At 64.9% G+C, this 13,381-nt stretch overlaps 1 protein-coding gene across 3 annotated transcripts in view; it reads left to right on the top strand.

Annotated features, from left to right (window-relative positions):
• The window catches only part of INTS1 (integrator complex subunit 1), a 28,762-nt gene extending 20,616 nt beyond the window's left edge, over nt 1-8,146 (top strand). For 2 of the 3 annotated variants that reach the window (XM_032327507.1, XM_032327506.1), the window contains exons 32-47: nt 189-329; nt 673-844; nt 922-1,045; nt 1,746-1,876; nt 2,361-2,448; nt 2,542-2,768; nt 2,868-2,991; nt 3,679-3,812; nt 4,207-4,399; nt 4,906-5,033; nt 5,298-5,410; nt 5,837-5,950; nt 6,964-7,034; nt 7,347-7,438; nt 7,568-7,677; nt 7,827-8,146. In XM_032327507.1, coding sequence (XP_032183398.1) covers nt 189-329; nt 673-844; nt 922-1,045; nt 1,746-1,876; nt 2,361-2,448; nt 2,542-2,768; nt 2,868-2,991; nt 3,679-3,812; nt 4,207-4,399; nt 4,906-5,033; nt 5,298-5,410; nt 5,837-5,950; nt 6,964-7,034; nt 7,347-7,438; nt 7,568-7,677; nt 7,827-7,942 — 2,078 coding nt within the window. In that variant the 3' untranslated portion in view covers nt 7,943-8,146. The other variant, XM_032327508.1, reaches the window with a different exon arrangement.
• Nucleotides 8,147-13,381: the final 5,235 nt, after the last annotated feature.

Here is a 13,381-nt window from a genome sequence, read left to right as displayed (position 1 = left end):
TCGGGCTCTGTGGGCCCTGGAGGAGCATCAGTGTGGACAGGTTGATGATTGGAAAGCAAGGGCTTTGGGGAGCGAGGTAGGATCCTTGGCTGGAAACACACGTGAGGCTTGTGGGCGCCCGGGACAGGGTGGGCCACAGCGGCGGGTCGAGGGCCTATCCCCTGGCTCACACCTGTGTTTCCTGGCAGTGCGGAGTGGGTTCCTGCGCCTAGCTGAGGCCCTGGCGTTTCGAGGGGACTCGGAGGTGGTCAGCTCCACTGTCCGGGCTGTGGTCACCACCCTCAAGTCAGGGGAGAAATGTAGCGTGGAGCCCGAGCTTGTCGGCAAAGGTACGTCGGGGCCGGGAACTGGGAGGACCGCCAGCTTGGCCGCCAGCGCAGAGGTTCTTCTCCGAGGTGTCCCTGAAATGGGAGCCGCAGAGAGGAGTGGCAGCCTGGCAGGAAGGGCCCGCCCCCAGCACGGTTGCCATGCCCAGGCTCTGCTGTTGGCATCGTGTATATGTGGGGAGCCCACCCTCAGAATCAGTGCTCACCGCTGGCTGCCCTGGCCTGGGCACACAGGGGCCTCGGTGGCCTTACAGGGGCCAGGGGTTGTCTGTCCTGGAGCCGGGTGGTCTGGAGCCTGCCTGTCTGTCCACCAAGCCGGAGCGACCCAGCACCCTTGTCCCCACAGTCCTCCAGGGTCTGATTGAGGGGGGGTCGCCTCACCTGGAGGAGCTGTTGGCCGCGCTCTTCGCCACTGCCCCTGCGTCCCCGGCCCTGCGGCCCGTCGCCGTGGTGAGCTCCCTGCTGCTGCAGGAGAAGGAGCCCCCAGCCCCAGGGGATCCGGAAGCCGACGGCTGCAGGTGAGCCGGCGGGGCGGTGGCCGGTCTGTGTGCGCCCCTGGCTGGCCATTGCTGAGCCTTCCCTGCTTTCCCTTCAGCCTGGACGCCGTGCAGCTGGGTCCCTGCTCCGGGCTCCTCGTCGACTGGCTGGAGATGCTGGACCCCGAGGTGATCAGCAGTTGCCCCGAGCTGCAACAGAGGCTGCTGTTCTCCCGGGGCAAGGTGGGCTGCGCTCCGCGCAGAGGACCGAGGACCTGCACAACCCTGGGTGTGGTGGGGGCTGGGCTCCCACGGCAGCCCCTGCCTTTACAGTCTCTTTGTGTTGGTTCCAGCAAAAGCCCGGGCCTGACTCTCACTGGCCTGGACGGGTGTCCTGTCCCCGGTGACCAGTCACTGCAGCGGCTGGATCTGGCTGCTCGGGCGGGTGGGGAAGAGGAGGACCAGAGCTTTGTGGCCCAGGGCCTCCTCCCGGGATGGGAGACACCATACTGAGCGGAGTGGGGAGTGGAGCCCAGCACCCCACCGGAGATGGGTCCCCTGACCCTGTGGGGGTTGCTGGGGGTCTCAGAGACCCCCCATCACCCTCCTGTGTCCCTGAATCTCTCAAGGTGCTCCTGCAGCTGGGGCCCTCGGACAAGACTTGGGGGGTTCTGGAGGCAGAAGTTGTGGGTTTGGGTTGGTTGGTTGGTTGTCTTTGTTCACGGGCACTCGCTATCTCTGAGGAGCTGGTTCAGGTCAGCACACGTGGCCTTCCCGCACGCCCCAGCCAGGCCCCACGTGGTGCACAGACTGCCGAGGCTGCCTTCCTGGCAGGAACTCTGGGTCTTTCTGGAAACAGCCTTCTCCCTCTGCTTTCCAGTGCCTCAAGGCCAGGTAGCCAGTGAGCTGCACAGGGACCATCCCCGGTATCTTTCTTTCCCAGGGCAAAGGTCATCCCGGCCCCCAGGTGCCGTCCTTCCGACCTTACCTGCTGGCCCTGCTCACTCACCAGTCCAGCTGGTCCACACTGCACCAGTGTGTCCACATCCTGCTGGGCAAGAACCGGGAGCAGAGGTGAGCACCCCCTCCCTGCACCCCTGCCCGGCAGGCCAGGTGGTATGACGGCAGCACCCAGGGGCCCTCTGGGCATCTGGCCTGGCGTCCCCCCACTGGCACCCTGGAAGGGGGTTCCCGCAGTGGCTGTCACAACCCTGGGGATACAGAGCCCACCTGGTCCAGGTGTGCCTGCTCTGGGTGACCACCAAGGGCAGACGGTCTGCTCCCCGGATGGTGTTCGTGGCTGTCGTCCATGCCGTATGCAGGGGAGTCGGATGTCCCCTCTGCGTGGCCAGCAGCCCTGATGATGAGCAGGACCGGTGTTGGTTTTGCGGGTGGGGGGGTGGGGGCTGCACGTCCTCCAACAGCTGACCTGGGCCCATCTAGTTTGCTGATTGGGAGGTGGTGTTTGTGGCCTGAACTTCCTGTGACCGTGCCTCATCTTACCGTTTGTTCTCCTCTCCTGCCTGGAAACTGAGGCAAAGCTCCCACGTGCTTGCAGGTTTGACCCTTCAGCCTCTCTGGACTTCCTCTGGGCCTGCATCCACGTTCCACGAATCTGGCAGGGAAGGGACCAGCGCACGCCCCAGGCAGGTGTTGGGGCACGTTGTCCTGCAGGGTGGGGAGAGGCGAGCGTGGGCCCGGCCTGTCCACCTTGGCGCTGACTGCGGTGTTGCTTGCAGAAGCGGCGGGAGGAGCTGGTGCTGCGGGTGCAGGCGGCAGAGCTCATCGGTCTGGTGGAGCTGATCCTGGCAGAGGCCGAGGCCAGGAGCCAGGACGGGGATGCCGCCGCCTGCAGCCTCCTCCAGGCCCGGCTGCCCCTGCTGCTCAGCTGCTGCCGGGGACACGACGAGAGCGTCCGGAAGGTGACAGCGCACCTGACGGGCTGCATCCAGCAGTGGGGCGACAGGTGAGGTCTCTGGCCCCCTTGCCCACAGGCCCCCCGGGCTGGTGCCCTGCCAGCCCCACCCACCCTACCCACCCAGCAGCCTGATCCCGTGTCTTGCAGTGTGCTGGGCAGGCGCTGCCGGGACCTGCTGGTGCAGCTCTACCTGCAGTGGCCGGAGCTGCGGGTGCCCGTGCCCGAGGTCCTGCCGCACAGCGGAGGGGCCACCAGCGGCAGCACCTGCAAGGTGAGCGGGGGCGCAGGGTGGCCCTGATGAGGGGCTGCTCTGGGCCACCTCCATTCTTTACTGCTGGTGTGGAGACCTGAGCCAGGTCGCGGAGAAGTGCGCTTCCTCGGGTTCGAGGAAGACAACACCTGCAGGCAGTGCTGGTGCTTCTGGGCAGCTGTCCTTGCCCTCGTCGGCGCCTGAGGGCAGAGCCTGCCTTGCACCCCACCCTCCTGGCCTGGCGTGTCTCTCCGAGGGCCAGAAGCCGTCTCTTCTCCTTCAAGCAGCCCCTCAGGCTGTGGGGCGAGCAGAGGGGCCATCCGCCCGCAGCCCTGTGTCTCCTTCCCAAGGTGCTGGAGACACATAGCCTGCTGCCCAGTGGCGGCTGTGTGCGCCGGAGGGGCCCGTTCCTCGCATAGCCCCCACCCGGGCATCCCCGTGCCCCCCCCAGCCCCTCCTAGGCAACCCCCCCCGGAGTTTGTCTGGGCATGTGCCCCTCGTGCACCCAGAAAGCAGGGGGCCCGGAGGTGAGTAGCTTCTCTGGTCACTGGGCGGCCTTGCCAGGCCTTCAGGGGACCCGGGGTGCCCTGCCCCCAGTGAGCCCCATCGTGGGCCCTTCTGTGGTGGACTCAGGCCCCGTGGGGGGCGGGCATGTGAGACACTAGAGTTGTGGGCGGCCCCTGGGGCTCACCTCCCCCGTCCCCTCAGCTGGACGGCCTGATCCACCGCTTCATCACCCTCCTCGCGGACACCAGTGACTCCCGGTCTTCGGAGAACAGAGTGGCCGACGCTAACATGGCCTGCCGGAAGCTGGCTGTGGCGCATCCCATCCTGCTGCTCAGGTACGGCGCCCCAGCAGGCCCCTCCCACTCCAGGCCCGGCAGGCCCTCTGGGGGCTCTTCCTGCACTCGGGGGGCTTGTGCAGGAACGGGGTCTGCATCTACAATCTGCCATGCACAGTGCAGGGCAGTGACGGCTGCTTCCTGACTAAGTAGGGCCTGGCCGGGAGAGCCCTGGGGTGGGGATTGGGGGAGAGAGCGCCTTATAGACACGGAATCAGGTGGGACAGACAGGGTGGCCGGCTTGCAAGGGGACATGCCTGCAAGCCCCAGACCCCATGGGGAAGCTGGGTTGTGCCTGCCTGTCGTGTCCCCGAGTGTGGGTTTCCTGCGGGGTCAGGCAGGGGTGCTGGATTCCTGGGGGCGTGAACTAGTGAGCGCTCTTGGTCGTCCCCAGGCACTTGCCCATGATCGCTGCACTCCTTCACGGCCGCACCCACCTCAACTTCCAGGAGTTCCGCCAGCAGAATCACCTGACCTTCTTCCTGCACGTGCTGGGGGTCCTGGAGCTTCTGCAGCCGCAGGTGTTCCAGAACGAGCACCAGGGGGCGCTGTGGGACTGTATGCGCTCCTTCGTCCGCCTGCTTCTGGTGCGTCGTGCTGCCTGCGTCTGCTTGGGCGGTGGGGACGTGGGACATTCGCCCGGCCCCGCCCAGGTGTCCCATCCCTCCTCTGCCCGCTGTCCCCTCCTGCGGCCCCCTCCGCTGCCCGGCCTGGCCTGACCTTTCTGCCCGGGGCTGTCGGGTGAGGGCAGTCACAGGACGTGGGCTCTGATCAAGGGCAGGCCTCTCTATAGTGGCTTCTGCTGCTGCCTGTCCTGGGGACCAGCTCCTCGCTGGTGGCATACCCGGGGAAGGCCCGTGTTCTGCAGAGGGCCAACCAGGAGCCATGGTCGGGCTCAGTGCTGCCTTCTCTGTGGCCAGCTGCTGCCGGTGCTCGTTAGACACCTGTCTGGCTGCACCGGTGGCTCGCAAACGGCAAGGTCATCTTTAGCACAGGCATTGCTGGTATCCGTGGTCCGTCCTGAGACCTCCTGGGCAAGTGCGGGGGCAGGGTGGGGTGCTCTGGCTGTGAACACAAGGCTGCTGCTTTGCAGAGCTACAGGAAGTCTTCCCGCCACCTGGCGCCCTTCATCCACAAGTTCGTGCACTTCACCCACAAGTACGTGACCTGCAACGCCCCAGCGGCTGTGGCCTTTCTGCAGAAACACGCGGACGCACTGCAGTGAGTGTGTGTGTGCGTCCGGCCTGGCCTGCTCGGGCACTCGGGCTCTGTGTGGCAAGGGTCCCACTGCCGGGCTGCAGGGGTGAGGGCCTCCCGAGCCATGGCGTTGGGGGGCCTGCAGTGCCAGAGCCCAGGGTGGTGGGGGCTGGGGCCGCGCAGCTCTGAACCCGCTTCCCAAAGCTCTGGCCTCCCACGCCCATCGTCCTCCCTGTCCTGTCTGCCGTCTGCGGCGTCCTCCTCACAGAGCACCTGTGCTCTCCCCAGCGACCTGTCCTTCGACAGCAGTGACCTGGTGATGCTCAAGTCCCTCCTTGCGGGGCTGAGCCTTCCCAGCAGAGATGGCAGAGCCGACCGGGGCCTGGACGAGGAGGGCGAAGGTGAGTAGGGCCCATGGGGGTTCTGCGGGCCTGGCAGCCCTGCGGACCATCCGTTGTCTGTGGGCGTGCCCAGGCCTCAGCTGGGCCATCACTGCGCCTGCCGTGAGGTCGCGCCCCATGCGGCGCCTGAGGGGCTTGGGGGGCAGGTCCCAGTGGGCTCATGGTTCCCACACCCTTATTGGGTGCCCACTGTGTCCCGGGCATTGTGCTCAGGCCTGGGGCAGTGGCTGCATCTTCTGCACTTGTGTGGGGTCCCAGGGGCTGCTTGGCAGGGACAGCCCTTGCTTACAGGCAGGTTCTGGAGCTTGGGTGTTGAGTGCTGGCCAGCCATTCCCCCGGAAGGACCTCCCTGCAGGCCCTGGCCGGACTGTGCTCCCGGCACGGTCTCTACCTCCGGCCTGATGGCATTGACTTCCTGACTTCCAGATGAGAGCTCGGCCGGCTCCCTGCCCCTGGTCAGCGTCTCCCTGTTCACCCCCCTGACCGCAGCAGAGATGGCCCCCTACATGAAGAGGCTTTCCCGGGGCCAGACTGTTGAGGGTGAGTTTGGGAGCCGGGCTCCCGCAGGCCAGGTCAGCTCCTGGTGGGTGGTGGGCTCCCATCGGAGTTCCATGGTGCCGTGGCTCTCCAGAAGACAGCAGGGTCCCTGCCAGGCTTCAGGAGGAGCAGGACTATCTCCTCATGGTCAGGGGCCAGAGAGGGCCTATAGGGAAGACGCAGGGGCTTGAGGCGGGGACGGGCAGCTTGGCTGGTGGTCTTACGGGGCAGCAGACGGCAGGAGATCAGGGACTCCCAGGGCTGAGGGGCACCTGCAGAAGGGAGGCCTGACTGTGGGCTGGTAGGGGGAGGGCCAGCAGTGTGCAGGGGAACAGAGGGCAGGGCAGCTGCACAAATTTGGGCTGTTGGGTGCACCGTGGTGCTGGCGACCCCCAGAAATGGCCGTGCATCTGGGGGTTGGTGTCCCTGTGCAGAAAGGAACTCCGGGAGCTGGGTGCTACCTCGCAGTGGGAGTGGCTCTGGGCAGCCAGGGATAGGCAGCTGGGCAGGGGGTTCCAGCGCAGACCACTGGGCGCCTCAGACCTGCCAGACAACAGTTTGGGGAGCCTGTACCTCCAAAACCCTCCCAGTCAACCAGCACCTACACTCTGGGGTCACTGGCCTGGTGGGACTGGGAAGCTAGCCTAAGTCCTGGTGCTTTTTATCTGGAGGCGCTGGGGACTCCTGGGCTTATCCAGCACTCAGGTGGCATGGAACATTCTGGAGGTCCTGGCACCAGCATTCTGAGGAGCCATACTGCAGCCAGAACACAGGGTCCCTCTGCTGGAACCTGTGCTGAGGCTGGACCAGGGACTGGCCAGGGTCCCTGTGGAGCCTCCACTCTGCCCCTGCCTGACAGGCGGGGTGGGGACCAGCATGGCCCGGGGTCCTGCCACACCATAGACTCTGGTCCCGGGGCTTGCCCCCTCCTGCGTCTGGGCTGCATGGGGACACAGATCCGGCCTTGAGTCCAGCAGCCACGACGTGGCCCTCACGTGCCTCTCTGGCTATCTCAGATGTGCTGGAAGTTCTGAGCGACATAGACGAGATGTCTCGGCGGAGACCGGAGATCCTGGGTTTTTTCTCGGTGAGTGAGCTGGGATCCAGGGGAGCCCATCAGCCTTCTGATAGGAAGCGTGCCAGGCCAGTGGATGGGGCACCACACGTCTGAACCTGGCCCTGCCCCAGGGGCTCACAGTTGAGGCGGGAGACCACCCCTGGCCTGGGCTGGAGCCTGCAGACTACCAATGCTTCCCATCCTGGGTCCTGAGGCCATGGCGGTGGGGGTGGGCGTGTGGGGAGCAGGGTCTGTGGTTGCTGTTGGCGGCCTGGGGGCTGAGGGGCTGAGCTCCTGCCAGGAGGGGAATCAATCCCAGTAACACCTCCGCCCCCCCCGCAGACCAACCTGCAGCGGCTGATGAGCTCTGCCGAGGAGCCCTGCCGCAACTTGGCCTTCGGTCTGGCCCTGCGCTCCATCCAGAACAACCCCAGGTGAGCCCAGCATCCCAGCACCCCGGGCCCCAGCCCTGTCTGGGCCCCCTCAGCTCAGGTCCTTGCCGAGACTCTCCAGGGCAATCTCAGGCGCGGGAGAGGGGCCCGCCTGAGTGTGCGCCTTCTCAGCTTTGCAGCAGACTTCTTGCCCACGTTCATGTGCTGCCTGGGCAGCCGGGACTTCGAGGTGGTGCAGACGGCCCTCAGGAACCTGCCTGAGTACACCCTCCTCTGCCAAGGTGAGCCTGGCCTGGCCCGCCCAGGGCGCCTAGTGCCTACAAGGCCTTTGCTCCCTGACGCCTGGCTCTCAGGGGGGGCGCAGACGCCCTGCTTCCAAGAGCCACCAGCTCTTTGGGGCCAGACGTGTCCTGTCCTGTCTCCCGCACAGAGCACGCGGCTGTATTGTTGCACCGGGCCTTCCTGGTGGGCATGTATGGGCAGATGGACACCAGCGTCCAGATCTCCGAGGCCCTGAGGATCCTGCACATGGAGGCGGTGATGTGAGCCTGCGTGGCCGTCTGACCGCACGCCGCCCCTGCATCCCTCCTCCGGCTGCCTGCTGGTCTCCTCCAGGGCATGGAGAACATCGAGCCACTGCAATAGCATCCATGGCCCGTGGCTCCATGCCTGCAGTGACAGGAACAGAGGCTGATGTCCCGGCGAGCCTCAGCAAGGGGTTGGTCTGAAATGAAACGTTCTGAATTCTCCGCGCGCCGGCTGCCTGTGCTCACCTCCCTCCAGCCGCCTGGGGGTTGAGCAGAGCCCAAGATGGGGCACTCACTCCCTCGGCCTCTGGTCCCTACTGTCGCGCCAGGACCTTCTCTGGGCAGTCAGGAGAGGGAGGTGTCAGCTCCTGGGCGCCTGGGTTGGGCGGGGCTTGCTGGTGGCACCTGGGAACCTGACTCCCGTCCCGCCCCAGAAGGGGCCACAGGCCAGGACCCTTGGCCGTGAGCACCTGTACAGAAGCCAGCCAAACCGCCCCGAGCACTGGCTGGGGGCCCCGGATGATCCCATTCACGAGAAGAGGCGGGGCAGCCCTGAAGGATTGTGGGGGTGCGAGTATCCCCCAGTGAAGCTGTGGGTGCTGGCATGGGGGCCCTGCCCCAGAACTTGACCTGGAGGCATCGGGGCTGGGCCAGTGCCCCATGAAGTCAGCCCCTCACATGAGGCCCCAGTCCCTGGCTGCATTAGCATCTCACCAGTTTGGGGTGGGACCAGGGAGCCCACGAACCCTGGCAGGTTCCCAGCAGCATCCATGTCACCCCAACCTTACCCTCCTACCGGCTAGTGGCTGACCCCTCACCCCCACAGGTCTCCTCCTGCTCAGTGGGGCTACCAGGGGGTGCCAGGGCTGAACTGGCCCCAGAGATGCTGGGCCTTGGTGGGGAGGCAGGACAGTCCGGGCTGAACCTCGGCCTCGGCCTTGGCCTTGGGAGGGCTGGCCCTCGAGGGTGGTGAGAGTTGGCGTGTGCCCCGCTCCTCCGTGCTCCTCGCCCCTCCCTCCACGGGCCTCTGCACCCCGGCCTGGCCTCCGCATAGGGACAGCTGCCATGCCCCTCCCTGTGTGCAGCCGGCTGGTGCCCCGTTCCTTCTCCAGAGTCCCTTCCCAGGTACCCTGGCTTGCCGGTCCTGAGCTCTCCGGAGGTCAGCCCCCATGCCCCTGACCCCACGACAGCCCCCCGGGTCCAGATCCTGTTGCTTCTCACATGCTGTCCCCATCCCACGTGGCTCACAGTGCCTGGTCCGGGGCACGTGACGCTGGCCTACCCCACCCCCCAACTACAGCCCAGAGACCCCGAGAAGGGTGGGCTCTGAGGGGCTGCCCAGCCCAGCTAATGGGATCGCGTCACAGACGCAGTACCCCAGAGTGGCACCTCCTCACCGAGGGGGCCCCAGGATTTCCAGTAGGTGGGTGGCGGGCTGCCCGCCAGCCGGCGCACGGAACCTTTGGCACTGGCGTGTGGGAAGGGTCCCAGCAGGCAGGGAGGCAGCTTACCCATCTCTGGGCCTAAGGCCAAGGTCCAGGGGAGCTCAGGGCCAGATGCAGCCCGGGCCCCTGTCCACCTTGGCGCGGCCTGCCCTGCTGCTCCCCTCACTGCACGACAGCTGCCCGACAGAGAAGGGCGACAGGCAGGGGCTCAGCTCTGCCATGGGGAATGCGGGAGCCCCGGTGGCCCCGAAATGCCGCCTGCCCCTGTCAGCGTGGGGAAGACCACGGTGTCCTGGCATGGGGGTAGGTGGGCAGGCTGCTCGCTGCGGCATTGGCCGTGGTGGTCACCCGAGGGCCCGCAGGGAGCCGGGCACAAGGGTGAGACACACAGAGGGACGGCGGGGCTCGACGCAGGTGTGCAAGCTCTGGCTGTTGCGGGCAGGGCGCTCCCGAGACGCTGGCTGTTCCCTCGATGCAGGCGATCTGGCCGATGTCCGCTCCTGGTCACCAGCAGTCTCGGTACTGCAGTCCAGGCGAGAGGTGCGGTGGGGGTAATAGGCTCTGGGTCTCTGGCCGGGACTTGGATGGTTGAGATGCGAGTGCTGGGGGCCGTGGGGCCAAAGTCTGTGCTCGTGACCAGCACCAGCGCCACTCCTCGCGTGGGGAGATGGACAGAGATCCCAGCCACCCGGGTGCACAGGCCGGGCCAAGTGTGGGAGAAGGGGCCCGGCAGGGGTGTGCACGCCCCCAGGTTCCAGCTTTGTGGGCGAGGGAGCGCACAGGAGCAAGGGTGTGTGGGGCCAGCTAAGCCCCCCACTTGGGGTCATCTCACCTCCCAGAGGGTCATGAACTGCCCTGCCCACTCAGCCCTTGGCCTGAGCATGGGGTCTTTGCCCCCACAGGCTTAGCAAGTACCTGGAGCTCCGCCCAGTCAGGACCTTCGGGTCCTGATCATCTTCTCACCAGGTCAGCACCCTGGGCTCAGTGCTGCCTGTTGCTCCACGGCAGGCTGGAGGTGGGGTCCTGGCTGTGGGGCTGCTTGTTCCTGGTGGGGCTGCCGTGCCGAGTAGCCAAGAGAGAGGAGGAGGTCCGGTCTCTGGGAGGCTTGGCTCTAGACTCTGGGTTGGCAGCAGGGGCTGGGGGCGCCGTGGTGTGTATGCTCCTGCTCGGCCCTTACACCCGGGCTCTCCCCGGGGGCTCCCACTGGTGGGACGGGCTGTCAGAGCCCACTCGTGACCTTGGCCTCTGTCTCTCTCATCCCCAACGCCCCTCGACGGTGGCCACCCCTTTCAGAGCCCAGGGTCCCCAATGTCCAGCTGTGGGGAGGGAACATTAACAGGACCCCCGAGGATGGGCCCCCACTTGTCTGTTCGCCATCAGCGAAGCCCAGTGGTAAGCCAGGTAGGGAGCGCCCTGTTGCAGGGGCCAGTGTGGTCAGGACCACTCTGCTCTGGGGCTCCGAAGCAGTCCAGCGCCTCTTTCAATGTAGGAGAGAGGGGAGGCCCCGGCGAGGACGCCGGGCCAAGGCCAGCCCCACTGCGAGGGCAGCTAGTCACTGGGCTTTCTTCAGCAGGTGGGAAGGGGTGGGGCCGGGTGAGGCGTTGCCATAGTGACCGGGCACCACTTCCCAACAGCTTCAGGACAAACACCTGGTTTCATTTTCAGTCCCAGGAAGGGGTGGACCCTGACCGGCCTGGCACTCTCCCCACCAGGCTCCCCAGGCCTCGTGCCCCCACATTCACCCTGGGAGGGCTGGCTGACACCCCGGTTTCACAGATGAGGGCAGCGAGGGCTCACGGGGCAGATCTGCTTAGGTCCTGGGTCAGGACCTTCCTCCTTGTCTCCTTAGAGCAACCGAGGACTGACCCATTTAGGCCCAGCCAGGCTGAGGTGGGGTTATTTCAGGTGTCGAAAGGGAGAGTGTGGCTCGAGGCCTCCCCAGGGCCTGCTGTCCCCTCCCGCCCTCCCTGAACAAAGGTCCTGCTAGGACCGCTCTGGAAGGACTGTCCAGTTCCCTTACCCCAGAGCCCACTCACCAGTCCAGACCCCAGTGCCTGGCCCAGCTTGGCTCCCAGGGGACCAATAAGGCCTATGCCTGGGGAGTCAGGAAGAGTTCTTCACAAAAGGTAGATTGCCAAGTGGGTCTTGAAGGATGAATAGGAGTTTTCAGCCGAGGACTCTGCCTATCAACCTACAGTTGGAGCTGCTGGGCTCTGTTCTCTCTTTGGGTGTGAGTAGTGAGCACACGGTGCTGGTTCTCTGCCTGTGCCCTCCTGGCCTGTGGGGTATGGTGGGGCTGAGTGGGGAACAAGGGGCCGGCCTACACGTAGTGGGCCTGGGTGGTCACTTGTCTGGCAAGTGGTCTGGTCCTGCTATTCCCAATGGGGAGAGGAGGCGTTATGGGGAGGTCACACAGCCACAGGCAGAGAGGATCTGGGTGAGCATGGGACTTAAGCTGCAGGGCCCAGGGTCCCTGTGACCATATGAGGGCTGACCTCCATCTAGCTGCACACCCAGCCTGCTGCCCCTGACCTCAGCCTCCCTGGAGGCCTCCCGAGGATGCGGAGTTGGAGCTGGGGTACCGTGGAGGGGCAGCTGTGTCCCAAAGTTTCCTCACACCCTCTCCTCTTTGGTCAGCATTACAGCCCGCATCCCAGGAACCCACGGGCCAGACTTGCAGCCCCGAGAGCCTCTGGGATGGCAAAGCATGTGACCACAGGAGCCAAGGGGCCGCCTGGTCAGAGGCCAGTGGGAGGGGCGTCCCCCAACCCTAAATTTCCGAGTTCTTCAGTCCTGCTCTCATAAGGCCAGGGCAGCCTCGCCTGACCTCTCATCCCCAGCCCTGGCTGCCCCCGGCTCTCACACCAGCCCAGCTGTGCCTCGGGCACCTCCTTCTCCTCCTAAAGCCTGCGTCCACATCTGTGAAATGGGCCTGAAGCCGAGGCTCAGGGTGGCCATGAGCGGAGTCTGACAGGAAGTGCTCAGTAAATGACCTGCTCTGTGAACAGAGACACGCAGTGAGCCGCCCAAGGACACACAGCCATGAGAAGCAGGGCCAGGCTTCCGTGGGCACTGGGCCTGCCGCCTGGCCACCCCCACCAGCCCTTGCACGCTCTGTTTACCAGGGGCTGGGCAGGCCAGGCCTCATTACAAGGGGCTCCTATAAACGGCGTGAGGAGGATTAATAATGTATTTATAACACATCGTCGCGGTAGCCGAAAATGATCTATAAATGTGCGGTAAATGTTTTATAATGTTTTTGTAACCCGTTATAAATGATAAATGGCAGACTATGGATGCTGGATCAAATATTTATAACGCATTGTGTGCGACGTTGGGCTGCTACAGTTCAGGAAAGCCATTAATAATAAAGTGGATGGGAATGGAGAAGTTACCGACATGCCCAGCAAAGCCATTTATAATGAAATGTAAAATTTGGCTGTCGGAAGCAACCCACGAGCCCTCGCCGAAGCACTGGCCAGGCTCTCCCGGAGCCCAGGAAAGGAGCGGGGTCATGAATTATTTGTGAGGTGTTCCGACGCGAATGTGTACCACCCATAGTACACCATATAAATATGCTATTAATATACCCCAGGCGGCATGCATTATTCATTGGGCCTAATTAATTAATGGGTGGCCCCTGAAAATGGGGTGTCACAGCTTCCAGCTCCCTCCCCTGCCAGGGCCGCAGGCATGGCATTGGCGTCCCCTGCAATCTGGGTGAAGCTCCGGCCGACCTGACTGTGGCCTTGGGAACCGGGGGACGAAGGACATCCCTGAGGTTCTGCAGTGAGGCCAGCGTGACCCCCCTCAAATGTCCTTCCTGTGCAGGCCACGTGCAAGCGGGCTGTGGTCCGCTCCGGGGGCACTCTGCCCAGCTCACCCCGCCAAGTGTCCATCTCCTACAACCATGACTGCTGTGGCCTGTGGCCCCAGGCAGGAAACCATATCTCCAGCAGTCACCCTTGGTGCCATCGTCCCTAAACGCCCGAGGATGAGAGACCGTGTCTTAC

The sequence above is a fragment of the Mustela erminea genome, chromosome 20, assembly GCF_009829155.1.
Source record: "Mustela erminea isolate mMusErm1 chromosome 20, mMusErm1.Pri, whole genome shotgun sequence".
In the NCBI taxonomy this organism is placed as follows: domain Eukaryota; kingdom Metazoa; phylum Chordata; class Mammalia; order Carnivora; family Mustelidae; genus Mustela; species Mustela erminea.
Note: the sequence above shows the minus strand (reverse complement) of the source record. Positions and strands in the feature narration are given on the sequence as shown.